Source organism: Mytilus californianus, unplaced genomic scaffold, assembly GCF_021869535.1.
Source record: "Mytilus californianus isolate M0D057914Y unplaced genomic scaffold, xbMytCali1.0.p SCAF_4, whole genome shotgun sequence".
NCBI lineage: Eukaryota > Metazoa > Mollusca > Bivalvia > Mytilida > Mytilidae > Mytilus > Mytilus californianus.
In genome coordinates this window covers 89,997,641-90,025,393 of record NW_026262690.1, presented here as the reverse complement: position 1 = coordinate 90,025,393, position 27,753 = coordinate 89,997,641, and the positions used below count along the sequence as shown (strand labels likewise).

The 27,753-nt window shown below is 33.4% G+C and overlaps 1 protein-coding gene across 1 annotated transcript; it reads left to right on the top strand.

Annotated features, from left to right (window-relative positions):
• The first annotated feature begins 4,474 nt into the window (after positions 1–4,474).
• Positions 4,475–27,481, top strand: LOC127698813 (28S ribosomal protein S5, mitochondrial-like). Its single transcript, XM_052202499.1, has 11 exons — positions 4,475–4,550; positions 7,619–7,702; positions 13,215–13,334; positions 13,734–13,961; positions 14,776–14,810; positions 16,169–16,259; positions 18,407–18,453; positions 18,997–19,054; positions 19,865–19,927; positions 23,012–23,151; positions 24,119–27,481. The coding sequence occupies exons 1-11, from the start codon at positions 4,493–4,495 to the stop codon at positions 24,452–24,454; spliced, it is 1,260 nt and encodes a 419-aa protein (XP_052058459.1). The 5' UTR covers positions 4,475–4,492; the 3' UTR covers positions 24,455–27,481.
• The last annotated feature ends 272 nt before the right edge of the window (positions 27,482–27,753 follow it).

Here is a 27,753-nt window from a genome sequence, read left to right as displayed (position 1 = left end):
GATTTCGAACACCGAACGTGGCAGGTGCGCTCGATTCCAATCTTAATTGACAAGGATTGTCCGGCAGTTTTCCCGCCGAAGGTTGGTGGTTTTCTCCGGGCAATCCGGCTTCCTCCACCAATAAAAATTGACCACCCCGAAATAATCAATAGTGCTGAAAGTGGTGTTAAACACCAATCAATCAATCAAAAGGGAGTTCTTTCCGAAAAACTGAGAGAATCTGCCGTTTGTCCACTCGAAACAAGAACAGATTCTTAAAGTATAGTCGACCAATAGCTCATGCCTCATCATGGAAATCGATATGTACTATGCTTGCCTCATCATGGAAATCGATATGTATAAAAATAAGGAGATGTGGTATGACTGCCAATGAGACAACTATCCACCAAAGTTCAAATGAAGTGGATGTAAGCAATTATAGGCAACCGTACGGCCTTCAACAATGAGAAAACCCATACCGTATGGTGGGCTATAAAAGGCCCCGACATGAAAAATATGAAACAATTCAATTGAGAAAACTAACGGCCTAATTTATAATAAAACAATTTACGAAAAACAAATATGACAGACATGAACCAACGACCACCACTGAACTACAGGCTCCTGACTTGGGACAGGCACATAAAGAATGTGGCGGGGTTAAACATGTTTGTGAGCGCTCAACCATTCTCCTAACCTGGGACAGTGGTATAACAGTACAACATAAGAACAAACTATAAAAATCAGTCGAAAAGGGCTTAACTCATCAGATGGATACAAATAGAAATACATCTAACAAAAACACAGAGTGGACGTGGACGGGTACTTATATATCCCAAAAACAAAAATACACAAAGTAAAAACTTGTCTGAGAGTACTCGCAGTTACTGACAGCTAGTTCAACGCCAATAACAACCAATGAAAAACATCATGCATCTAAGACTAAAATATCAATCAGTACACATCCAACATCCAATGGATTTAGTGTAAAGACGTCATTAACAGTCAGAGAAAAACATGACCTTGTGCAATGCCAAACTATAGGTATCGACAGATTGTAGTACCGTGAAAGTACATATGTGTAATATTTAGTATGGTTTTAATTTACTGATAACAAAATCAATATTTATACAAATGAAAACAATATTCAAAAATTTAATTACAATGTTGAAAAGGTAACCTTTTAGAATAAGTTTATTTAAAGGATTGATAAGTTTACTCGGATCGTATCTAAATTTCCGGGCTCGGTTTACAACATCACCGTAAAATTTAGGATGTGCTATTCCGTTTAAAATAAGTTTTCTACAGGTACAGCCAAACTTGCAGACCAAATTTTTGTATATATGAAAGAATTTAGTAAAGGTTTAAAGTAATTTATGGTAACGAAATCCCTGACTTAATAATTTACTAGTAATACATAGATTACGCTCATTAAAATCCAAAACGTCACTACAGACACGTACTATGCTTTACGAATACACTCAGGAGCCTATAATTAAATGGCTGTCTGTTTGTTGTCTGTTTAACCCTCAATTTGTATCTAAGCTTCAAACCGAGACGGAAGATATCAAACTCACAAGTCGAAGAAAACCACGAAAAGACAAACAACAGGCTACAAAACACTATATAAAAGTTATAGCCCGAGACTGAACAACACGAACCTTACCAAAAACCTACTGTGCTCCGAAAGGGTAAGTTTACCGATGGTTTATGATTTTGGCGATGAGCGTTAGATAAGAGACAATTACCAATCCGTTATTGTATGATGCCTAATCACTTAATATAACCAGAGACTTTGACCTATAATTGTTTACTTTTTACACATTGTGACTTGGATGGAGAGTTTTCTCATTGGCACTCATACCACATCTTCTCATTTATACATATATACATGTTGGGGTGCTTTCTCATTGTTATATACCCCGCATCTTCTTTTATTCAGCAAATAAAGTTGTGGGTTCATATATATGTCTCTGATATAACTTATCAATGTATTTTATAAGAGAAACAAGACGGGTGTCGCATGTGGAGAAGTTTTTGCTTATAATTCCGGAACACCTGAGATCACACCCGGTTTTTGGTGGGATTCGTGCTGCTTAGTCTTTAGTTTTCTATGTTGTGTTTTGTATACTGTCGTTTGTCTTTTGGTCGTTTTTGTTTGCCATCGTGTTGTCAGTTTGCTGACGTATGAGTTTGAATGTATGTAGTATAACGAAATCCGAGTTCTATATTTTAATTATATTGACAGTTAACTTACTTATGATGGCGTTCGCATAACTAAAATCCAAATTTTGAAGGAAAGTTTGACGCATCACCCGGCCATGGGGAATTATGTATGTAATTAGATTCTTCTGACATTTACGCTAAAATGTACTACAGGAACTAAACGGAAAGAAATCAGTCTCGTGTGAATGGCAGTAACAGATTTGTGAATCAGTGAAAGATTTCAAATAATGAAAGTGCACAAAAAACTGTTACTAAGCTATAAAGATGCCCCTACATTGAGCGTCTTGTCACTGCAACACAACCAAAACAATCGTATTGCTTTGTATATAAAAAAGAAGATGTGGTATGATTGCCAATGAGACAACTCTCCCCAAGAGACCAAATGACACAGAAATTAACAACTATAGGTCACCGTACGGCCTTCAACAATGAGCAAAGCCCATACCGCACAGTCAGCTATAAAAGGCCCCGAAATGACAATGTAAAACAATTCAAACGAGAAAACTAACGGCCTAATTTATGTACAAAAAATGAACGAAAAACAAATATGTAACACATAAACAAACGACAACCACTGAATTACAGGCTCCTGACTTGGGACAGGCACATACATACAGAATGTGGCGGGGTTAAACATGTTAGCGGGATCCCAACCCTCCCCCTAACCTGGGACAGTGGTGTAGCAGTACAACATAAGAACGAACTATAAAAATCAGTTGAAAGAGGCTTAACTCATCAGATGGATAAAAATACAAATACTGCAATAACAAGTGGACGTGGCCGGGTACTTGTACATCCAAACAAGTGTGTTTGTTTATTCAACATCAGCTAGAGGTATAGGGGAAGGGTTGAGTAATTTTTGGGCTCTTTATAGCTTGCTGTTCGATATGAGCCAAGACTCCGTGTTAATTGAAGGCCGTACTTTGACCTATAATTGTTAACTTTTTACACATTAAGACTTGGATGAAGAGTTGTCTCATTGGCACTCATACCACATCTTCTTATTTATATTAACCCCGCCGCATTTTTGCGCCTGTCCCAAGTCGGGAACCTCTGGCCTTTGTTAGTCTTGTATGTTTTTTAAATTTTGGTTCATTTATATGTTTCGGAGTTTAGTGTGACGTCCATTTTCGCTGAACTAGTATACATTATTGTTTAGGGGCCAGCTGAAGCCCGCCTCTCGCTGTGTTGAAGACCCATTGGTGGCCTTGGGCTGTTTTCTGCTCTTTGATCGGGTTGTTGTCCCTTTGACGCATTCCCCGTTTCCATTCTCAATTTTATTGTAACGTTCATTACTAAAAGAAATAGACTGATATTTAAGTTGGGGATCTGTATTCCCATGTAACTTTCATATTAGGCAATATTTTGTTTTTAGATAATTAGTATTTTGATATTGAATATTTGGCGACGACTTGGGTACATGAACTTCACTGAAAATCGAGAAAAAAATAATGATAACGCAAGTATCTCCTCTATAAAAATTAGGTTGTACCGGCTAAACATTTTGAAATAGAGAAACAGTTGTTACTTCAAATACGCGGGAAAGTGAAAAAAATATTCTTCCAATTATCTTGGATCAATAAATTCATGTATTTAGTCCCAGCAATGATTCTATAAAATACCTATTAATTTTTACAGAACTAATCCATAGATCTTTCTTTTCTTTCTATACAATTTTTTGCCACGATTTCATATAAAAGTCTATATATACTCATGGGGGGAAAATATACTAGTATTCTTTGTATTAACTAACATAGAACCCCACGGGGAGTGGAATTCTAGGTAAGTTATAACTGTTTGATTTTAACTTGTTTATAACCTGTTTGATTATAATTGTTTGATTCTAACATTCTTATTAAAAATTCTATCGAAATTTTAGTTACCAAAATTAAAACAAAAGTTTGAAAAAAAGAAATTTTGTTCCTGTATGTCAATAAAAAAAAGTTTGCTTTTCTATTAAGTTAAAAAAAAGTGTGTCCCGTTTTAGAGAGGGGGTCTGTTTTTTATAATTATTTGATTCTAACTTTCTTCAAGTATTTGTATAGTAAGATATACAACTCCTTACTTCTTCAACAAAAAAAAGTTTGTTCCATTAAAAAATTTTGTATTCCCGATCCAAATTATTCTGAAAATTTGATAATTTATTGAAAAGTAGTTTGTCTGGTTCTGTAAATATTCATTTAGAACAGTGTTACAGGATGGGAGTTGTTGAACATATTTTAGACTGCCTCAAAATTATACTCTTCGAAAATTTCGGGTGTTATCTTCAAATCGGATTAGGAGGAGAATGTCTGTCGCACGATACACTGTTTTTGCACTGCGGCAAATTAATGTTCATTCAAAAGGTACAAAGTTAACTCATACTCAATACTAGCATATATGTTTTGAATAATTTTTTTTTAATGTATGATATCAATTTAAAGATGTGTGATATATCCCGCAATGGTGGTAAGTCGTGCACTTAAGGCCATTTTTTATCTTATTTTTCTGAAGACTTAATCTGACACGAGCAAAAATGTTCATAATGTTGAGCATATACATCAAAACTGTCAGATGACATGTTATAGGAGTTATTGCCCTTAAATGACAAATTTTACTTTTTTTTTTTTATTTTTGCCTTCTGTTTTGAAAACTATAATAGATACAGAGAAACTTAAAATGCAAAAATGATCAGCAAGACAAGTTCTACAAATATGTTTCCATATTGAAATCATCAGATACGTCAATGTCAGAGCAGCAACCCAACAACAAAAAGACATTTAGAGGGCATCATGTAGTCTTCATTTAAGGTTCATCATAACAAATGGACAAATATGGCCGTATTTTCACCTCAAAAACTACTCTGTGTACAGACTTACCTGTGCAGTTTGGAAAGTTTTAAGGCCTGGCATCCACTAGATATATAAAAGTTAAATCTATTTTGCATATCAGAAAGATAAAATCTTTTTTTGAATATGATGGGCATTTTTTTTCCTTCCTGCAGAAGGTGTAAAAATAAACACCTGAATTGCATTTGATACTGTCCACTCAGTTACTACCTTTAACTCACCTATAGATGTGTAGATATCTATTGTCCATGCCAATCAAGGACAATCAATACAATACAAATCAGTTGTTACCTGAGATGGAGCATCTCAAAGTTATATCCCAACTTAGTTTATTTTTACACCTTCAGCAGGAACGGAAAAAAATGCCCATCATAATCCAAAAAAGATTTTATATTTCTGATATGCAAAATAAATTTAACTTTTATACATCTAGTGGATGCCAGGCCTTAAAACTTTCCAAACTGAACAGGTAAGCCTGTACACAGAGTAGTTTTTGAGGTGAAAATACGGCCATATTTGTCCATTTGTTATGATGAACCTTAAGCACAGGTGTCTATGCAATGTGTGTCAAGCTGTATATTTTTATAAGGCTAATATAAAGCATGGGGTACCTGATGAGCTCCGAAAAGATTATATGTTTTTAAGGTGTTGCTTTGCATGTTTGTTTTACTAGCCTTCATACTTTTCTGTAGCGCTGCTGCAAATAATGTTGTCGTCTTGAAAGGCTATTCTAATAGACGTATTTACACTTGTATGCAAATTTGTCTGCCATTACATAAAACACACAGGTTCCCGTAAACTTTGACATTATAATTCAAAACATTTGACGTCACAATTAAAAAGTGATTGTTGCCTGACGTCAAAAGGTGATTCGGAGTAGATCTAAGGTCATTCGGTGGCAAAATATAGCTAAATACAGAAAGTGTTAATATGTTTATAGGCCACTTCATGGTAATTGCAGCCATATTGAATAGGGGGCAGATTTTTTGAATGGAGGTGGAAAAAGTAAGGAAATACGGGAAAACCTATGCATATTTCCAAGCAACTGTTCTGTTACAATCGGTTTCAATGATGTTTTCAAAGCATGTTTACCTCCATTATGAAAATCTGTCCTCTATTCAATATGACTGGACTTACAATACAAATTTGCAGGAAATCATATGCTACATGTTTTGGTATTATCATATATAAATTTGTGTGAAAGGGTATGCTCATTTTAATCATATTTATAAACATGATAAAGATATTTCGAAAAATTCTAAAAAAAACGAAAAAAAACAAAAAAGATTTTCCACCATGTTGTTGAAGGTTTTTCAGTGCCATAGTGGTTTAGACCTAGTCCAAATAATTATGACATCTGGAAAGGCTATTTTAGAATTTTCCTGTGATGCTTTCTTACAATATGGATGCAGAGTTGAGCAGTATCATTGTGAATTTTGCATACATTTGAAAAAAACAAGAACATACGGCCAAAATGTCTAAGTCATCATGTCCTAGCAATGCCTGATTTAATTTCAGTGAGACATCAACTCAACAAATCAAACAAAATTAAAAAAAAAGACATACAGGCCAGCTAATGTTTGTTGTACCAATACTTGGGTTTTTAAGGATCTCTGTTTGGTTAAAATCATTCAATTTCAATATTTTATTGGAAAGAGCACAATAGATGCGTGATCCCAATACACTGAATACAGATATAGTTAACTTAACAATTACATCTACAAATAAAAAAAAGGCAGCATTTATAATTTATGGATATGTAAAACACCATCCACCAGTGTGTTAAAGTAGACAACGCAATATTCTTAAACAAACAGCATTTTGTTCATAATGGAAAAGAAATGATACATGTATATATGGTGTATCAATTCATGACACAAAATTGCTATGCACACATAAAAAGACGAAAAGCAAGGGAACAGCACTTTTATGGCTGTTCTTCATCTCAGGGTGATGTCTTCAACATGGAGCAAAAACTTTCACCTCACTGCAAGTTCAAGATGGACTCCTAGAACAGCCACATGACTGAGAGAAATTCTTTGCTTGATAACCATAGTGCTTCATCTGTGTATTGAAGAAAACGGCTGCAGGGTAATATCAACACACCATAAATTAAATATGGCAATCTGACAATTTCAGTGTAAAATACTGGTACATCCTTATAATCTAAGAACAGTGTATGATAGAAAAACTTTTGAAATTGATGGAAAGTGACAGCGGTCAATATTTTGTTTCTATTAAAAGTAGCTATATGCATGATATAAAGAAGACAAGACACACTTAAATACAGGTGTACTGTAGCTAAAAGTTGTAATAAATGACTTATAATTGACAGAAAAGTAGAAAACCAAAATTACATACATTGACATGGTAGAATGCTACAGGTACTAAGCTTTTCATTACCCAAGTCTACATGTACATGCTAGAAAAGATGTCAATTAATTCAAAATAGACTAAGTCTATCAATGATAATCAGATACATATATATGTCATCATCTCAAATTCCCTGATGCAAGAAAATAAGATATAAACTACCACAACCACAGTATGCATAATTATTTTCATTGATTGATTGTCTTTTGTAGGTGCATCCCATTTATTGACATCATGTAGAGTATTACCTACAATTAGTATATATCCAGCCAGAAACAATAGTTTTTTCAGACATGGTAAGTTGCATCTTCGCTAGCCAAGGGTTACGATCCACTTCCCTCCTCTCCACCCTTGGCAGATTAAGCCAACATTTGTGATAACAATGTTGCGCCATCTGTCGGTAGATTAAAGTCACGCCCATTCCGAATACATTATTCTTGACCAATGGTAGCACTTGAACTCTTCAATTTGGAGGTAAAAACACGGTAGCGTCTAGATTCTACACACTTGGTAAAGCAGGAAACGGAAATATACATTGACATTCATGCATTTGTGCAAGAAACATACACAGGAACTTCTATTAGTTGATTAAAAACATTCAAATTGTCACTAAATATAGTTGTATGTTTAGGGATGTAAAGACTTGTTGCACAATAAGCACGTGGCAATTGTTTACATACACTTTCTACATTTACACGCAGCAAGTTTCGACTGCAACCAATGAAAATCATTACCTGTGTCTCCGAAATTCTATCTCAATCTGCCAAGGGTGGAGAAGAGGGAAGTGGATCGTAACCCTTGGCTAGCAAAGATGGGTAAGTTGTGAAGAAATTACATAAAATTTAAAATACAAGTGAGTCTCAGATTTGAAAATATGTGTAGGTACAATGTAGGTAGCTTGTATAGGTTAAGTGATTTTACAACTCAACAATATTTTATATACATTAAATACATTTAATGTAAAAAGTCTTATAACAACAACACTTTAGGGGCTGCTGCAGAAAATTTATTTATCGACATGTTTCGGTGCCTAGGGCACCGTCATCAGGATACAAATAATACATCGAGCATGCTTAAGTATAAAATCGGGTTGTCTAAAGACAACGTCATAGTATAGTGGTAGTTATGAAAGAGGAAGTGAAAGTGAAAGTATAAATAGAAAAAATATAAATAGATTGTCAACATGAAAATGAAAGTAAAACAAAATAAAATTGTTCATGTATTGAGTCTATGTTATTAATGCCTTAGCTGAAAATGTTATAAATTAAATGTACAAAAACGTGTCTGTCCCATAATTGTTCTGGTAGCTCATCTAGACAAATTGTTACATCGCTGCTGCTTGTTGTGAGGTCAATGTAATCTTCCTTGGTTAGGTCCATAACGTAACCATATTCATTTGTTGTGTATTGCGGTGTATTCTTTGAAAGAGAAGTATCTGAGTCTGATAGTTATAAGTCTTGTTCAAGGATGCTGATTGATGGTCTTTGTAGTCTTGAAGTGGAAGGTTGCTGGTCTTCATAGGGTGATTTACCTGCTACTATTCTAAATGTTGGGGTTTTCCCATTCCATTCCTTTTTTTGGACGGCTTCAAAGGGGGGTCTCCATTTTTCTACGGCTTTTGCCATTTCCCGTGGATTGTGTTGAATACTGTTGTAATCTTCTATAGCCTTCTCTGGGTGTTTGGATTTCAGGTGTGTAATAGCATTTGATTTTCTGGTAAAAATCGCGACACAATGTTTACACTCAAACAATGTGGAGACGGGTCCGTGGATTTCTTTGTGATGTCTTCTGAGGGTTGATATGCTGCAGAATGTCTTTGGGCACTTTTTACATTTGAATCGTGGTTTGAATATTCCAGTAGTTTCCTTTCTTTTTGTTATTTTAGTATTAGCCATATCTTCTATTCAGTCCCCAAGGTTCAGTACTTCCAAATTTGTGTATAAGAGCTTCTTCAGTTCGGAGTCTAACTTTTATGTTGTGTTCCGTGGTAGTTATGCCTGTTATGGTGACGTCGTTCTTATTGAAAAGAATGTTTCCCTTTTTAGAACCTACCGCAAACTAAATGTTAAATTGGTCCGTTGTGAACAGCATAAGGCTTACTTAACCCGATGTGAAATAAGGGATACGGTACCAAAGACACTAAAATCAAATATACAACCACAAGTACCCGATACAACTCCCGAATTCCTTTTTGAATGGGAAGACGCACAACTAGAATTTGGCAGAACATTAGTGAAACTTATAATTAAATACTGGAACAACCGATGCGAAATTATTTCATCTCAAATTGAAACTATGGAAAACAGATTAAAAGACAAAACAACTGATACTGAAATGGAACACATCACCAGTTTAATACAGAAAACAAAGTTATCCGTTGAATACGAAATTAATAATCGACCAGTGAATCCAGCTAAGCAACAATAAATCACCCAATTCCCAAGCATGCCGAAAGCCAGAAAATTCATTCAACGCAATACATATAGAAAATTAAAGAATAAACCACAAAAGGATACATGTGCCGTTATAAATTTAAGCAAAAAACAATTAACAGATGCCCAATACTCAGTTTTACAAAAAAGATTGAATTTTTGTCCAACACCAGGCCCACTAAATGATTTAGAACTTTTCAGAGATACACTAATCTTCAACCTTCAATCGAAGAATACGCTTAAAACATCATTTTCAAAAAAAGAACGACACCAGTGCAAGCACACATACACCCAACCCGTTCAAGTTACCTACAGGATGGACACCACCAGCAGGAAGAAATAAAGATTTGGACACATTTTTAAACCTTACTTCTGATGATATTTCACAAATTCCGAAAACAGGATTCATAAGGAAAAACCTAAAACGAGATGAATTTTCAGCCTTAAGTGAATTAAAAAATGACCAGACCATTATACTTAAACCAGCAGACAAAGGAGGAGCCATTGTCATCATGGACACCATAGATTACATGCGGGAAGCAGACCGTCAATTATCCAATACTACTTTCTACGAGGAAGTAAATAAAGATCTTAACCCAAAAATCGCAAAAGAAATAAGAGAATTCATTCTTGTGATAAAACATAAACTACCCCAAACTCTACACGAATTTTTATTACAAAAACATTGGCGAACTCCATTATTTTACCTTCTCCCGAAAATTCACAAAACAGGAAATCCAGGCAGACCAATTATTTTACAAATAAACTCTCCTACTGCAAATTTGTCAAAAATTGTGTACTACTATCTAAAACCATTCATCAAAGATATACCGTCTTACATTAAAGATACCACACACTTTCTACATAAAATCAACTCTCTAGGCGATATACCACCAAACCGCTTTCTAGTAACGGCAGATGTAAGCTCACTGTATACAACCATTCCACACAGAGAAGGAATATTAGCAGCAAAAGAAATACTAAACAAAAGACAAGAAAATTCACCAGCAACTTGGATACTTCTTAGATTTATGCACTTTATCTTAACAAAAAATTGCTTTAAATTCGGAAATAAATATTTTATGCAAATTATGGGGACAAGCATGGGAACAATTATGGCTCCAGAATACGCCATTATATTCATGGACAAATTAGAGAGAGAATTCCTTAACACACAAATCCTAAAACCATTAGTATGGTGGAGATACATAGACAACATATTCTTTATATAGCCACATACACTCAAGGATCTAGATTCCTTCATCAGTGCCCTCAACGAATACCATCCTAGTATAAAATTCACAAGTCACATAAGTGAAGAAAAAGTCGATTTCCTAGACACAACGGTAGTTAATAACCAAGGAAAACTACATACTACTCTATACACAAAGCCAACAGATGCGCACCTGTACTTACACTACAATTCATGTCACCCGAAACACCAAAAAGAAAGTATTCCATTCAGTCAAGCACTAAGAATAAGACGTATTTGCACACAAATTAATGATTTCGAATTTCACACAAGCCTCATGAAAGAACCTTTCCTGAATCGGGGCTATCCCCGTCAGGTTGTCGAATCTGCGATCTCCAAAGCAAAATCCTTAAACAGAAATGATCTCTTAAAACTGAATCAAACTGACCAATTCGTGAAGCCAGATATAATTCCATTAGTAATTAACTACCACCCAAATATAAAAAATCTTAACAGCATCATCAACCAGAGGAAAGATATCCTCAACAGGACCCTTGACACACAAACCTTCGCTACACAAAAACTCATTATCTCATACAGACGAGCCTTATCAATCAAACAAATACTAGTGAAAACCGAAATTGTACGCAAAGAAACCCACAAGGGGAGCCATCCCTGTGGGAAGAATTGCTATCTCTGCAAATTAATGAAAACCGCAGAAAGTGCAAAAAGTACCGTGAACAGCAACAAATAAAATAGATATAAAACACGAAATTACATGTAACACAGAAAGTGTGGTTTATTTACTAGAATGCAAAAAATGCAAGAAACAATATATTGGACAAACGGGAAATAGTTTAAAAGAAAGATTTAGGGGACATTTACAAGACATTAACACTGAAAATAAAAATAAACCAGTCTCGAAACACTTCACTTCGAATGGTCACAATAAGAACAACGTCACCATAACAGGCATAACTACCACGGAACACAACATAAACGTTAGACTCCGAACTGAAGAAGCTCTTATACACAAATTTGGAAGTACTGAACCTTGCATTGGGGACTGAATAGAAGATATGGCTAATACTAAAATAACAAAAAGAAAGGAAACTACTGGAATATTCAAACCACGATTCAAATGTAAAAAGTGCCCAAAGACATTCTGCAGCATATCAACCCTCAGAAGACATCACAAAGAAATCCACGGACCCGTCTCCACATTGTTTGAGCATAAACATTATGTCGCGACTTTTACCAGAAAATCAAATGCTATTACACACCTGAAATCCAAACACCCAGAGAAGGCTATAGAAGATTACAACAGTATTCAACACAATCCACGGGAAATGGCAAAAGCCGTAGAAAAATGGAGACCCCCCTTTGAAGCTGTCCAAAAAAAGGAATGGAATGGGAAAACCCCAACATTTAGAATAGTAGCAGGTAAATCACCCTATGAAGACCAGCAACCTTCCACTTCAAGCTTAAGACTACAAAGACCATCAGTTTTATAACATGAACATATTACATGATTAGTTGCATCATCACTTTTCATTTCTCTTGGAATTTACCATTATTGCAAGCATGCATAATAATGGAAGTTAATTTCCAGTAAAAAATATTGACAAGAAGCATATTTTCAGATCTTTTTCAAAAGCTAAAAGGATAATCTTGATAATGATAGGACTTAACTAGTGTAAAAAGGACATGTCCCACAGATGCACGGGTTAATGATATGGCACGTCTTGACAGAAAATTACGTGTCCAGGACTAATGTACGCACCTTAAAAAGAACACTGAATTATATATAAAAAAACATAAAAATAGAATATTGCAAGCAATAAATTAATTGTGTATAAAGCAATTGCCTTGAATAATATTCATCAGGAATGCTTGAGAAGTCTAGAGTTTGTACATGATCTAATAAATCTGTCAGTAGGTAAGGCCACTAACAGCATTGTTTAATTTTTTTTAACTTTCGATTAGAGGAAGTGACTTTAGAAGTTGTACAAGTTGATTTTCTTGCAACTTGCCTGGATGGACAAGGTAAAAAATGATAATGTAGAGGCCTGGAGTATTTATTGATTTTTTAACAAGAAAAATTATTTACAGCTGATAATCATGATAATGATAGGAGTCCTTGATTTGATTGGCTGCTAATATTAGAATGATAACTATTTTTAGAGGACAATGACAGACTCTGGGCCAGTGTGACTGGAGTAAGTAATACTGGGAAAAAGAAAGGAAGAGGAAAAAAACAAAGAAGCATTATCAACCTCCATAAAGGTCAAATAATAGGAGAAGGTAAATACAAACATCATATTTTATTTGTCATGTTTATTGTGGAGTCATTTTGATGTTTAAACAATATTTTTCCTTTGAATGTTGGGATATTCAAAAATTATGCTCTTACAGTTAACTCCATTGAATAATTTTATATATTTCAAAACAAAAAAAAATCATCTAATACATGTCATACATTTATATACCAACAGAATAATATAAATCTGCAATGTATCTGCATTTCATCTTGTATAAGATTTGTAAAAGTTCTGACACTTTTATTTTATTTAAACTGAAGTTAATAAACAAAATATCTTTAAAAAAGTAACAATATTTTGCCAGCTTGTGCCTTACCATTAAAAAATAAATTCCAACAGGTAATAAAACATTCACTGATATAGATATCTGCTTTATTAACAGGAAGAGCTGGTATGGTATGGCCAGGTCTGACATCAGAAACAAAAAGAGGAGATGAAATAATAAAAAGAAGTCAACATGGACCTAAACAGGAATACTTTGACAACATAATCAAACAGAGAGGTGCTAAACAGACATTCCGTTCTGTAAAACTAATGCCTCTACAGCGAGGATGGACAGGAACAACAAGGGCAGGAACAAGGTCATACCCACCTGACCCTGTTGGTGATTGTAAGTTATATACTCCAGAAACAAGCTTCTGGTGATTGTAAGTTACAAAATGTACTCAAAAACAAGCTTCTGGTGATAGTAAGTTACAAAATGTACTCAGAAACAAGCTTCTGGTGATTGTAAGTTACAAAATGTACTCAGTAACAAGCTTCTTGTGATTGTAAATTCCTCAGAAACAAGCTTCTGGTGATTGTAAGTTACAAAATGTACTCAGAAACAAGTTTCCGGTGATTGTAAGTTACAAAATGTACTCAGAAACAAGCTTCTGGTGATAGTAAGTTACTCAGAAACAAGCTTCTGGTGATTGTAAGTTACTCAGAAACAAGCTTCTGGTGATTGTAAGTTACTCAGAAACAAGCTTCTGGTGATTGTAAGTTACTCAGAAACAAGTTTCTGGTGATTGTAAGTTACTTAGAAACAAGCTTTTGGATATTGTAAGTTACACAGAAGCAAGCTTATGGTGATTGAAAGTTACTCAGAAACAAGCTTCTGGATATTGTAAGTTACACAGGAACAAACTTGTGGTGATTGTAAGTTACTCCATAACAAACTTTTGGCGACTGTAAGTAACTCCAAAACAAGTTTCTGTGACTGTAGGTTACTCCAAAACAATCTTCATCTTCTCATTACACCATCATGAGAACAATTTATAGAATGATGATAAAGTTTAAATGATCTAACATCTTGTAAAATGTATATATATCCAGTTGCAGGTAAATGTACTTTAAAAAAAGTAATTAAAAATAACTTATATCAAGCCTGAAAATGAAAAATATAAGTACAATTTTATCAATGAATTTTTATATTCTTTCAGATGATTTTGAAGGATTTGAAACCAGAATTTTACAGGTACAGTTTACAATACAATAATTATTACATTGTTCTGTATAAATATAAGGTAGCAATACACAGTTAGGAGTTTGGTTTCGCATTTTGGCGCCGGTGGATTTTTCAAATATGAAAGTTATTGTGTAATAAAATTCATTTTTAAGAACATCAAGATTATTTTTTACATGTTTTATGGGATATTTTCTGTTTGACTCTCCGTATTTTCATAGCTAGACCGGTCATCGGTCCAGAAATTAATGTAATGTTTACAAACACTTTTTTTCTACACGAAGTTTTGGACGCAATTTTACAAAAAAATGAGACGAAAGACATATGATTTTCATTGGATTTATGAAAGATATATGTAAACAGTTTCAGAAAAGGTATTACTTGAAGTGATTGAAATTCTACTTTTGGTCAAATTTTGAGGAAATATGTGACATCTTTTCCCCCTTTTTGCTATATTTTATAACAAAAAACTGCAGATTGCCATGGATACACAAAAAAGAAATTATATTTTACCATTTTATATACTGGATATGAAATCTATGGAAGATTCTGATTACATACATATGCACATATATGACACAAACAGTGAGCTTAATATAATATTGCAAGAAGGCAATGAAAAGGGGATGGTAAAATTATTTTTAATATTTTTTCCTAACTGTTTATTGCTACCTAAGGAGATGTGGTTGATTGCCAATGAGACAACTATCCACCAAAGTTCAAATGAAGTGGATGTAAGTAATTATAGGCAATTGTAAGAACTTCAACAATGAAAAAACCCAAACCGTTGTGTATATTTTAATTATTTGATTAATGATGCAGTTACAATATAAAGATAATACTTATATGATTTGAATAATGACAGAATCCTTTAATATAATTGGCAACACACACTTCTGATAGTGATTTATGTGGCAGGTTTTTTCTGTAATTTGTAAATATATTTATGTACAAAACAAATCAATGGGATGTACTACACTATGTGTGCATACTGGGGATTGACAAAATATATTTTCAAAACAAATGATCTACCAGTTAAAGAACTATAAGGATTAAAACATTTTATAGAGTTTATTAATGTGTATAATAGACCAATTCACTCACAAACTTTACACAAAAGTCTTGAGTAATCTCTGTACAAATAGAATTGGTTCTGACAGAATTCAAACCTTTGGACTTATTTTTATTATGTAGTTGTATGATAAAAAGTTACAGGTTTTTTTTTTGTTTGTTCGAGTAACTCGCTTCAGCAAAAAACAATTCTTGGATGCTTAAAAGAATAATTTAATATACTCCTGGAGGCATTGACAGCAAATGTTTTGTTTGACTGAGCAAAAAGAAATGAAATATTTTAACTTTGTTAATTTCAGCTAAAAAAAGTAACCAATACAAGTGGAACTGTAAAAGCTGTGTTTAGGTTTTCTGCCATGGTTGTTGTGGGTAACAAAAATGGTATTGGAGGTAAGTAAACACTAACCTTCTTTTTCATTTAGTAAAGATTATGTCTGTTTATAGTGTTTGCTGCAGCTTGTGCAAAAGTCAAAGAAAAAGATTGTCATAGATGTATTTTCAGCATTTATGTCTTCTATAAGGTAACAAGACAACACAACGGCACAGTGACATAAAGATTTAAGAATTGCATTCCACAAAACTCACATTTTCACATCTTAGAGGATTATTTGTTCACATCGTTAAAAAAAATCAATTTATATGACATTTTTGTCTAAATGGTCAACGATCACATTTCTAATCATTTCTAGATTTACAATAATGCTTATTGTTTTTGACTAGTGTTTACATCAACCACTCAAAAAATGAAAAAGAACACCTTATAAATTTCATGCATTTGAAGGGCTTTTCTTGGTTTACCTTCATCAGGAATGCTCAAAGCTGAATATGTGAAAGCCAATGATGTATGAGAACTAAAACAGATCAAGAGCTATATGACCAAAAAGGACCTAAAATAATAGCCAAATTCATCTAATGTGCTGTATCCATATGTTGTCACTTGAATTCCCTCCAAATTTCAATGTAGGTTTAGTCTGATCAAAATTTGAAATTACCCCGAGTATCAGATGTTTTGGAGAGACTGTACATGTTTAAACATATTTCTTCTTAAAAGAATTTTTATGCGCCCACCACAAGGCAAAGGGGGCATTAAGTGTTACCCTTGACCGTCTTTCCGTCCGTCCCATTTTCGTTTGAAAAGCAAGCTTGAACTGGGGCATTTGTGTTCTCAGACACAGTCTTTTAGATTTGAAAAATAGCATTCTCAAATAAAAAATCTTCAAATATACATATCAGATATGGGAAATGGAGCTTTCATTGTTTTGATTTTTATAACATCAAGACTTTTTATAGTTTTTGTCGAGCTGCGACTTTTGTCGCAGAAATCTTGACATAGGGATAGTGATCCTGGTGGCGGTGGCTACGGCGGCGGCGCCGTTAGCTAACTTCTTAAAAGCTTTATATTTTAGAAGGTGGAAGACCTGTATGCTTCATACTTTGTATATAGATGCCTTATGTTACGAAGTTTCCATCTGTCATATGTCCTTTGTCCTTGACCTCATTTTCATGGTTCAGTGACTACTTGAAAAAAAAGTTGATTTTTTGTAATGTTAATTTCTCTCTTATTATGAGTAATAGGATAACTATATTTGGTATGTGCGTACCTTGCAAGGTCCTCATGCCCGTCAGACAGTTTTCACTTGACCTCGACCTCGTTTCATGGATCAGTGAACAAGGTTAAGTTTTGGTGGTCAAGTCCATATCTCAGATACTAGAAGCAATAGGTCTAGCATATTCAGTGTATGGAAGGACTGTAAGGTGTACATGTCCAACTGGCATGTGTCATCTGACCTTGACCTCATTTTCATGGTTCAGTGGTTATAGTTAAGTTTTTGTGTTTTGGTCTGTTTTTCTTATACTGTATGCAATAGGTCTACTATATTTGGTGTATGGAATGATTGTAAGGTGTACATGTCTAGCTGGCAGGTGTCTTCTGACCTTGACCTCATTTTCATGGTTCAGTGGTGAAAGTTAAGTTTTTGAGTTTTGGTCTTTTTTTCTAATACTATATGCAATAGGTCATCTATATTTGGTGTATGGAAATATTTTATGATGTACATGTCTGTCTTGCAGGTTTTATTTGACCTTGACCTCATTTTCACAGTTTATTACTCAGTGTTAAGTTTTTGTGTTTTGGTCTGTTTTTCTAATACTATAAGCAATAGGTCAACTATATTTGTTGAATGGAAGGATTGTAAGTTGTACATGTCTGCCTGGCTTGGTTCATCTGACCTTGACCTCATTTTCATGGTTCATTGGTCAATGTTTAGTTTTCTTGGTTAAGTCTGTATCTTAGAAACTATAAACAATAGGTCAACTATATTTAGTGTATTGAATGATTGTAAGGTGTACATGTGTTTCTTGTTTGGTTTATATGACCTTGACCTCATTTTCTTGGATCATGTTAAGTGTATGTGATAGTTGTAGTAAAGCTTTATATTTAGGACTATCAACATAATATTAATGATTAGTAAAGAAGGCGAGACATTTCAGCGTGTGCACTCTTGTTAAGAATTTACCCATATCTATAATTTTTTCAGGTTATGCTGTAGCAAAAGCTAAAAAATGGGATGCTGCCGTAAGAAAGGTATGTAGACTGGTGTTCTACATCAGCTATACATAATTCATTGGAGGGAGATATATGGTGTTCAATATGCCTGTCTGTACTGAAAAAGATCTCTATCAATTGTTTAATTTTGCATTATCATGTACAATAGAGAATGGAAATGGTGAACGTGTCAAAGAGACAAAAACTGGACCAAAAATCAAAAAACGACCCAAGGTGCAACGATGAGTCTTCAACACAACGCAGCCAAGAAAATCATGCACCCGGAAGGGAGCTTCAGCTTGCCCCTAAACAATAATGTATACTAGTTCAGCAAAATGGACACAACACTAAATTCTGAAACATACAAATGAACCAACATTTAAAAAAACACACAAGACTAACAAAGGCTAGAGTTTCCTGACTTAGGACAGATGCAAAAATGTGGGGTTAAACAAGAAACATGTACATATTGAGACAGTTGAATAGTTTGAGGCAAAATGTTACCAAAATTAGTTATAATAAAACTCACTAATATATTTTTATTAACAGTATGTGTTCTAAGTAATTTATATTATTTTTTAGGCAACTAATCAAGCAGCTCAAAGATTACAATATCTCCATAGATATGAAGGTCATACATGTAAGTCTTACGTCAAGAATATCTACAATCAAGATATTTTAAGAAAATTTTAAATAATGATTCCTCTAGCACACAAAGTATATGCAAACAACTATGCATTGAGAAGCCTACAATATTCATATACATGTAAGTCAAAATGTTACCTGTGAGCAAAAGGATTTGAGGGTATATATATCAATGAGCCTTTAACTCATTGACACAAAAAAAGACATCTAGAGAACCAAAAAAAGTCTTCTAAAAGCCGTTTATACAAATGTGTCAAGCTCTAATTTGACAAAAAAAAAAAAAAAAACCAATGTGAACAAATTTAACAGAGACTATCAAAGATTTGCCATCCACACCAAATTCCCAATTTTCCAAAAAACATAACATGATTATGTTAATTTGAAGAGCTTTTTAAATGTGATAATTTAAAATACCATACATAAACAATATAAAAAAGAAAAATGAACAGTAAGAACTGTTTCAAATGAAGAAGCTAAAGTTGTGTGCTTTGGGTTAATTATTTCAGGACCAGAAAAATTCTGCATATTGATTAGACAAATAGTTACTATATTTTCAAAAATTTACAAATAGGAAAATTAATTTTGTTTTTACTACTGAGGAATTTAGCTTTAATTAATATTTAAGCTCTTTCCCACAGCTTATAATTTCCAGGAATTGTGTAATGTATGAATTATCTCAGATGAAAATATATTAGGCATGTAGTGATAAACTTGTTTTCTTTCCATTAAGGCTTACTATTAACTGCAAAAATGAACATATCCCAGCAAATATCATGTAATTTTTAACAATTTTCTTCTGTTGTAGTGAATCACAATTTTTTCTCCCAACAGACAGCAACAAAAGTGTATGCATTTAGAAAAGAAGAAGGTATGCTTAATATAGTTAAATACTTGTAAAGGTAATTGTCTCAATTCTTTATAAATTCTATATGATCTGTTCTCAAATCATATTTTGGAAGACCAAATACAATATAGTTATTAATTGAGCATGAGTTGTATGTATCAGTAGCATAGTTTTGGCAAGCAGTTGCCATGGCTTCTTGAAAACCTTTTAATTTGCTTTTTAACAACATGAAAAAATTAAGCTTTTTTCTTTGTTTTTGATACATGTACATTAGGCAACACCAAATTAATTTCTTGTTCTTCGGAATCTTTCCTTTGAAAAAGGGTAGCGAGAGAGCAAAATGTTTTTTTCAAAGTTTGATTTTTGGCAGGCGAAAGAATTGTTTACTAGCGAGCGATATTATTTTTGAAATACTTAAAAAAAAAATCTATGAAAAGAATTTTAAGCAAGCGAGCGATTAGAAATTTACATAGTTTCGGTGCTTGATATTTTATATATCTGATGTCCTAGTTCTTATATTACCTTACTTTGCTTCTCAATTTGTTCTGTGACACCTAGTTTAATCTTTTCACAACATTTCCAAGTATAAAATGGTTGACTTGTAGCAAAACCTACAACCTTATGTAGTCTGATCAAATAAATATGATCAAGCTGAACATGAAAAAGTGTAACAGCTTTGAACAGGCATGCATCCATATTTAATGTAAGTTATAATTGATGCATTGTTTGTTGTTTCAAATAAACGTATGCAAAGCATAAATGCATGTATAATACACATTTGTGCATACAACTAGCTGAAAATTAATAAAGGACTGTCCTTAAAAAACCACACCAATTTATACTTTTCAAATGATCCCGTCAAATGCTATATGCTAACTAAACAAAAGGAACATTTCAATACATTCTTCTTAGTTTTTGCTTTGCTGTAGAATTTAATGACAATCAAATTTTTATATATATACTAGGTCACACCCGCGACATCACCGGTCCGTGACTGAATTGAAGTACCTACGCCTTATTTTCAAGCTGGATTTTTATATTGGTATTGTCATTTGATAAAGTAATGCTGATTATAAGGTGTACAGTTTTCTCTGCTTTCAAAATCTTTCTGTTTGAATTCATCTTGGTTTTCTTACTTCAACCAGAAACTACTTGTAGATATATTTTTTGGTCAATGATTGAATTTAGTAGTGTCAATTCCTGTATAATGATGAAGTTCAGGTGTGATAATGACCCGTGTATGTAGCAAATTCCAAATACACTATTTGGTAGTGCGCCTGACAGAGTCGGAACGTACAGATTAGGTAACAGGTAAAATGTGACATATACTATTGGTATTGGACTGGACCCGGAACTTGTTAATTATTGGTAATATTGAATGTGGAAAACAAAAGGGCCTTGAATGGTGTAATTTTTAATGAACACCATTGTCCTATATTAGTTATATATAAAGTTGAATTATTTGATTCATTGTTTTTACGTCATGCCGACTAAAAAATTGGACCTCATTATTTTAGCAGTATAGATAAATGCTTGTGCATATTGCTCTGTGTTGAAGGCCATACTGTGAACTAGTTACAGACCTCAACAAAGTTGGTCTCTGGTGGAAGGTTGTCTCGTTGACAACCATACAAATTCTTTTTTTTAGAAAATTTTGTAAATTGTAAAGTTGGATTAATGTGTTAAATTCAATTACCACATAAACTTCCTTGTCAAATTCCATGCTTTTTATATAGTATCATTACAAAGTTATATTATATAACTTTGTAATGATACTAGCAAATATAATAAGATTAAAAAATTTCAAGGAAAAACTTTTATCTTAAAACGGTTAAAAAAAAGTAAACAATATAATACATGCAGTTTCATTTGCGGTGCCATTTCAATTCATGTACCATCAGCTTCAGTCTTCATGGTAAACTTTTAAATCTACAGACCCAGAGCTCAATTTTTGGAAAATTTTAGTTAGATTCTGTTGGCATGTAGAGATGATTTTTACAGGCCAGACAGCAATTTTACAAGCCTGGACTGCTGGGCCTGTGATTGAGCGTGAAGACTGCAGCTTTGGGATTCTCATTTTTTCTTATGCATGTTATATTGTCATATTTTAAATCTTTCAATTCGGTGGCGTCCATGTTTTGTCGTTTGTTCTTGATCTTGATAGGTATATAATTAAACATCCAAGGATAATTATTACTAAGTAATTTAATTAAGGGGGACCCCCTCACAATATCAGTGAAAGTTTTAGCTGGCTCTTCTGTTGTTTGAATCTTTATGAAAATATCAGGTGTTAGTAGCTTCCAATCTTTAATTGTGTTTGGTATGAAGCTGAATTTTAAGATGTCTGATTTTGTTTGCAGTCTCAGGAAATGTTGGCCGTATGCATGTTCTCAGTTGTCCTAGATGTTACTTTCAGTTGATCAGCTGATGGTAAGTTGGCTTGGTCGTGTATGCCTTTGGAAAAGAGGATAAGTCTGTTTCGGGTTCGAGGACCTTTTAGGGATGTAGAATTGCTGTTATACTTCCTAAGTCGCAATTGTAGTTTGATGTTATAAACATTTGTGGTCCAAGTTGCAGTGTTGCAAGGAGCACTTCCAACAAATCGGTAAAAGAATCGCCCAAATCATATTCTGCTGATGTGTTTGCCTACGTTACCACTGTTACTACAAACATTCCACTCATGTCTTACGTTAAGAATGTATATCATTCTAAATTTGGCAATAATATTGTAACGTTTTTGTTGTCAATTTCCGTGTCTGGATGACGTTACTTTCAAACGCACAACTGATTAAAAATTTGTGTGTCATAAATTTAAAGACGAACACGGGTTTATAAAAAAGTACTTTTTTCTGGTTGACCTTTCACAACACGCTGGGAATCTGACGAACGAGGTTTATATTTGGCGTCGCCTGAAGGAGTCCAGTGAATAATACTATAGTAACACAAATTTCTTTAAAATTTTCTTGAAAGATAATTGATATATTTATCCTGTATGGACATTTATTAGTCCTAATTATATACACTAAACAAATTTGCCAAAAAAAAGGCCTAGTTTTGGCCTGATTTTTTTTTAACCTATCCTAAGACCTCTCACATATTTTATTCTAGGTTATGGTTTAGTGTGTCATCGATGTTTAAAGACAATCTGTGATACAATAGGAATTCATAATATGTATGCTAAAGTTGAGGGGTCAACTAAAAATATTCAGAATTTGACAAAAGCTTTTTTCAATGGACTTAGAGAACAGGTATGTTAATCTGTATATATAGTGGTTTCCTTGGTTACAATGTTTCTGTAGCATATTTTGGTCAGTATTGCATGTAAACTGCAAGGTATTTTCTTAAAAAGCGGGAAATTTACTTCAGTGTACACTGTACATAAATTAAGTTATGTGTTTGGACTACAGCAGAATGAAAATAGATTTACATGTCTCAAACCTTGATGGCTGAGTGGTCTAAGTAATTCATTTACTGTGTTCACTATCCAGTCGGTTCTGAGGTTGTGAGTTTAAACTCAGCTCATGGCTTGGTGAGTTTGTCATTGATCTTAATCGATGAGGATTGCCTGCTTTCCTGGCCAAGGTCATTGGTTCTCTTTGAGTCTTCAACCAATAAAAACTGGCTACTTTGATATATCCAAGAGCACTCAAGGTTGTGTTAAACACCAACAAACAAACAAATAGATATATCTTAAACTAGAAGAAGACAGTGCTTTCAGATTAAATATAATAACAGAAGAACACATTCTGTATGTGCCTGTCCTTAGTTAGGAGTCTGTAGTTTAATGGTTGTCGTATGGTGACCTATAGTTGCTAACCTTCTACATCATTTGTCACTGATGGAGAGTTGTCTCATTGGCAATAATACGACATCTTCTTATTTTTATATTTATAGTACTTATCAGTAATACAAACTTCCAGTAGCATCCAGTTTAAATAATTACTAATGCATCAAATGTATGACACATTAATCAGATTGTGTAAATGGACTCATTTCATTGCAAATTCATTTTTTTTCAGGAGATTCTTACTAGTATTTGTTTTTTGCTTCATTATTGCCCTTTAAGTGATATTTCAAGGGTAAAACAAACAAATTTTTTTTTAAATGTAACTTATGGACAGAGTGCATTTACAGAACACTGTTCAATCAAATGATGAACCACCGTTATTTCATAATTTTTTACATAGAGAAGACTGATGTAATATGTCTTTACAGGAAACTCATCAAGAACTAGCTGATCGGTTGAAGCTTCATGTTGTGGAAATAAGAAAAGAACACGATTATCTTCCTGTTGTTGTAGCCTCCCCTTGTGATGGCGAAGTTACAAAAGAACCACCACCAAAAGAAGAGCTTAATTTTGAAACATTGTACTTTGATGGCAAAATGTCATTGCAAAAAGGCAAAAAGAGACCATTTTATGCTGAGGATGAAGGTCATAAACGTGCTGAAAGACATAGAAGAATGTTTAGAATTCAACAGAAGGCACGCCACGAAAGGATGATATATGACCTTGAACCACCAATAATGCCCAAAGAGGGCGAAGAAAGTTGAATGTATTGTTGAAAAAGTAAATAAATATGTTTGAATTTCCATATGTATTTCAACTGTTATTGGTTAGTTTGTGTTAGATGTCACCCCAGCAGACTTGAACTTAGATACTTTAAACTGAAAATAAAACATTTTACCATTTAGCAATAATCCAAACTTGGGAACTTATTCATTTTTTTTGCAACCTGCAGATAATCATTATTTATTTGTGTAATTATGGCATTTTTTCCTTTTTCCTTTACCAGACAATTTACAATTCTGTGTTGCTATCTGGATTGTTATAATAGCATATCAAGTAGCTAATTAGGCTCAATAAGTGAAAGGTCAGTATATCCATTTTTATACGCCCATTTACGGGACGTATTATGGTATCCCGTTGTCAGTCGGTCCGTCGTCAACATGTTGGACAACAACTCAAAAACACCCCAACCAATTTTCATGAAACTTTGATGAATTGTTTATATCTATTGACATACGCTCCCTTTCGATTTTTATAAATTTATTGAATTTATGTTTCCGAGTTATGGGATTTTTTTCATAAATAAAGGGGAAATTTTCATGTATTTAGGACAATAACTCATAAATGCTTTGAGCAGTTTTCATGAAACTTTGATGACTGGTTTATATCTATTAAAATAAGCTCCCTTTGGTTTTTATATATTTCTGAAATGACATTGAGGAGTTATGGAACTTCATTGAAAAATCTAAAAATGTATCATGCGCTGATGGAGCAGCTCTTTATTATCATTTTCATACAAAACATTCAAAAGGAGTTGATCTATCTGGCCACCATACCATTTACCTTGTCAAAATTTAGGTTACTCTATTGTTTTTGTGATAAAGTAAAAGAATAAAATCTTCTGACATTAAAAACTATATTATGACCCATATATTTAAGCTTAATTTGAAAATTTGTCTTGAATTTCTTGTTTAAAATTTGTAAAATGATCCAATTGAATTAAAAGTAATCTTTTGAAAAAATTGGTATATAATATGCCTATTTAGTATCTGTCTGAAAAACACTTACTCAGAGTCTGAGAATACATGAAAAAATTATACTATGTAAATCTTTAAAAATGATTTTATAATTGATTTAAAGCATTGTTTTTTAAAATTGAAATGTTTTGATATTAAAAATGTGTGTCTTAATTCATTGAAGTTTAAAAAAGCACAGTTTAAACAAGGAAAACAAGTGAATAAATATATTACAAAAAACAGTCAACCAGAATAAAAAAAAAAACTAAAAATCAAATATTTAAAAATTTGTATACTTGTATACCTTAGCCATGTAAGCCCTAAGCTTAAATTTTAAAAATTCTATTTGGTTTGATATGTGCAGCCATTTATAGATCTCATTAACACTGTGTATCATCGCCACCGGAAATTGGGTACTAACCAAGCGGAGAACAATGGAAAAAAAGGGTAAACAAGGTAAGAATTCATTCAATTTAAAGCATTTCTACTGATTTGACGAGGGTACCGCTTAAGAAATGATTTTCTAATATAGAATTCTTTAAATTATTAGGCCGATAAGTACAAAATTAAGAGAAGATTTTGTGTTATACTCCAAAACTTGCCACTTAGTACCTGAAAATTTTGAGGTCGATCCTCCTTTGTCGCCCCATTGGCAAGATATTCAACTTTTTTTTTATTATTTTGCCAGACACACCAGTGGCGTAGCTAGACTATTTTTAAGTGTATGCCCTAACCTCGGCAAGGGTCTTGAGGGCCTCAATAGGATCCAGATTATAACACCTACTATAGTAGTGGGGTCGAGGGGGGAAGGCCCATTTCTGTCATTAAAAACTAATCAATAGCAAGTTGAACATAGAGACTATTTTTTTTTAATCTTTTATGTTTAATTTATTCATTGTGTTGATTGTTTGGAATCTTATGGTCATTGGTGTTAGAAATATCCAAACCAGTTAGTTTAAAATATGTTTAAAAGGAACAGTGGGGTAAAGCAATTACTCTACCAAAACCCCTTTTGTGCAAATGTCGTTAATGGATATGAAATGATTAATTTGCATAGATGGTCCAGGAACACAGTTATTGTCTTTTGAATATAGACCCTAGTGTGGACAGTGTGTTACCTGGTTACTTGCCAATCTTTTTATACTACTTCCAAATTTATTTCTTCATGTTTTATGCCTCAAATAGCAAGAAGGGGGGTGAAGTTACACTGTAAAAAAAATTGGGTCATGAATTTTAAATTAAAGTAGTGATTTGGTCCAGCTGAAAAAGGTTAAAAATTAACATTTCGGAAGCTGTCAAAAGATTTCAAGACCCCCATAACATAAAATTGTCCATATTTTTAGTTAGAGCCTATGAAGTTTTCTATGATTTTGATATGATTTGTCCCAAAAGTAGTACAACACACTGTAAAAATATTGTTGAGAAAGCGCAGGTGGGATTTTTTTTTTATTTTCATTTATCGTCTAAAGAAATGCACTACGAAATAACTGTGTTCTCGGACCAGATGTTTAGTTGCATTATGGAAATTCGTAAAGAGTTCCGAAGAAACGTGGTTCTCGCCTGGGATTACCGCTTCCCGCGAAAATTGAGTCCATTTATCAGTCCATTACAGGATTTTAGATAATCAAACATTTTCTTGAGATGTTTTTTTTTCTTGATCTGGAATATTAACCTCTGTCCAAGTTTCATGACAATATCTAAACGTTTTCAAATTGGTCATGTAGAAAATAATAATCACAGACCGTCTGTTAATTGCCAAAAGATAAGTCCGTATATCAATTGAAAAATGAAAAAAATATACTTTCAAAATTTTGCTTCAGACATAAATCACAAAAAAGCTTATGCCAAAGTTTCATAAAATTCGATGAAGGTTTGACAAAGTCATTGAAGTGTAACAAACTTTAACCACATAATGTATCTACTTGTTAACTCCAAAAAGAAATTCTTTTTATCAGTAAAATACGGGAAAATTAAAAATATGAATTCATCATTATGCTCTGAATACTCTTTTGAGAATGAAAAGCTTCTGTTCAACTTTCGTAAAATTTCATGAAGGTTGAAGAAAAAACACCCATTAACCACATATGAACCTAAATGTTGATGCCGCCGACGAAATCTAGGATCGCTATTTCTTGATTTCGCGACATGAATGTCGCAGGCTCGGATAATATTCAAAGCACATATCGAATCTCAGCTGATTATGAATTACTTTAAACAAAAGGAGAGGAAGAAGAATTCCAATAAGTAGATTCAGACTTTGACTGACAGAAAGTGAACAAATAAATAATACGGTACCATCTGATTGAAAAGTACATTTCGTCACTTTT

Excerpts from the sequence above, each read along its gene's own strand:
- LOC127698813 (XM_052202499.1), top strand. The coding sequence starts at position 4,493 with ATGTCTGTCGCACGATACACTGTTTTTGCACTGCGGCAAATTAATGTT. Across the intron at positions 19,055-19,864 it reads TAGATATGAAGGTCATACAT|TGAATCACAATTTTTTCTCC; the intron begins GTAAGTCTTACG and ends CTTCTGTTGTAG. Across the intron at positions 19,928-23,011 it reads TGCATTTAGAAAAGAAGAAG|GTTATGGTTTAGTGTGTCAT; the intron begins GTATGCTTAATA and ends ATTTTATTCTAG.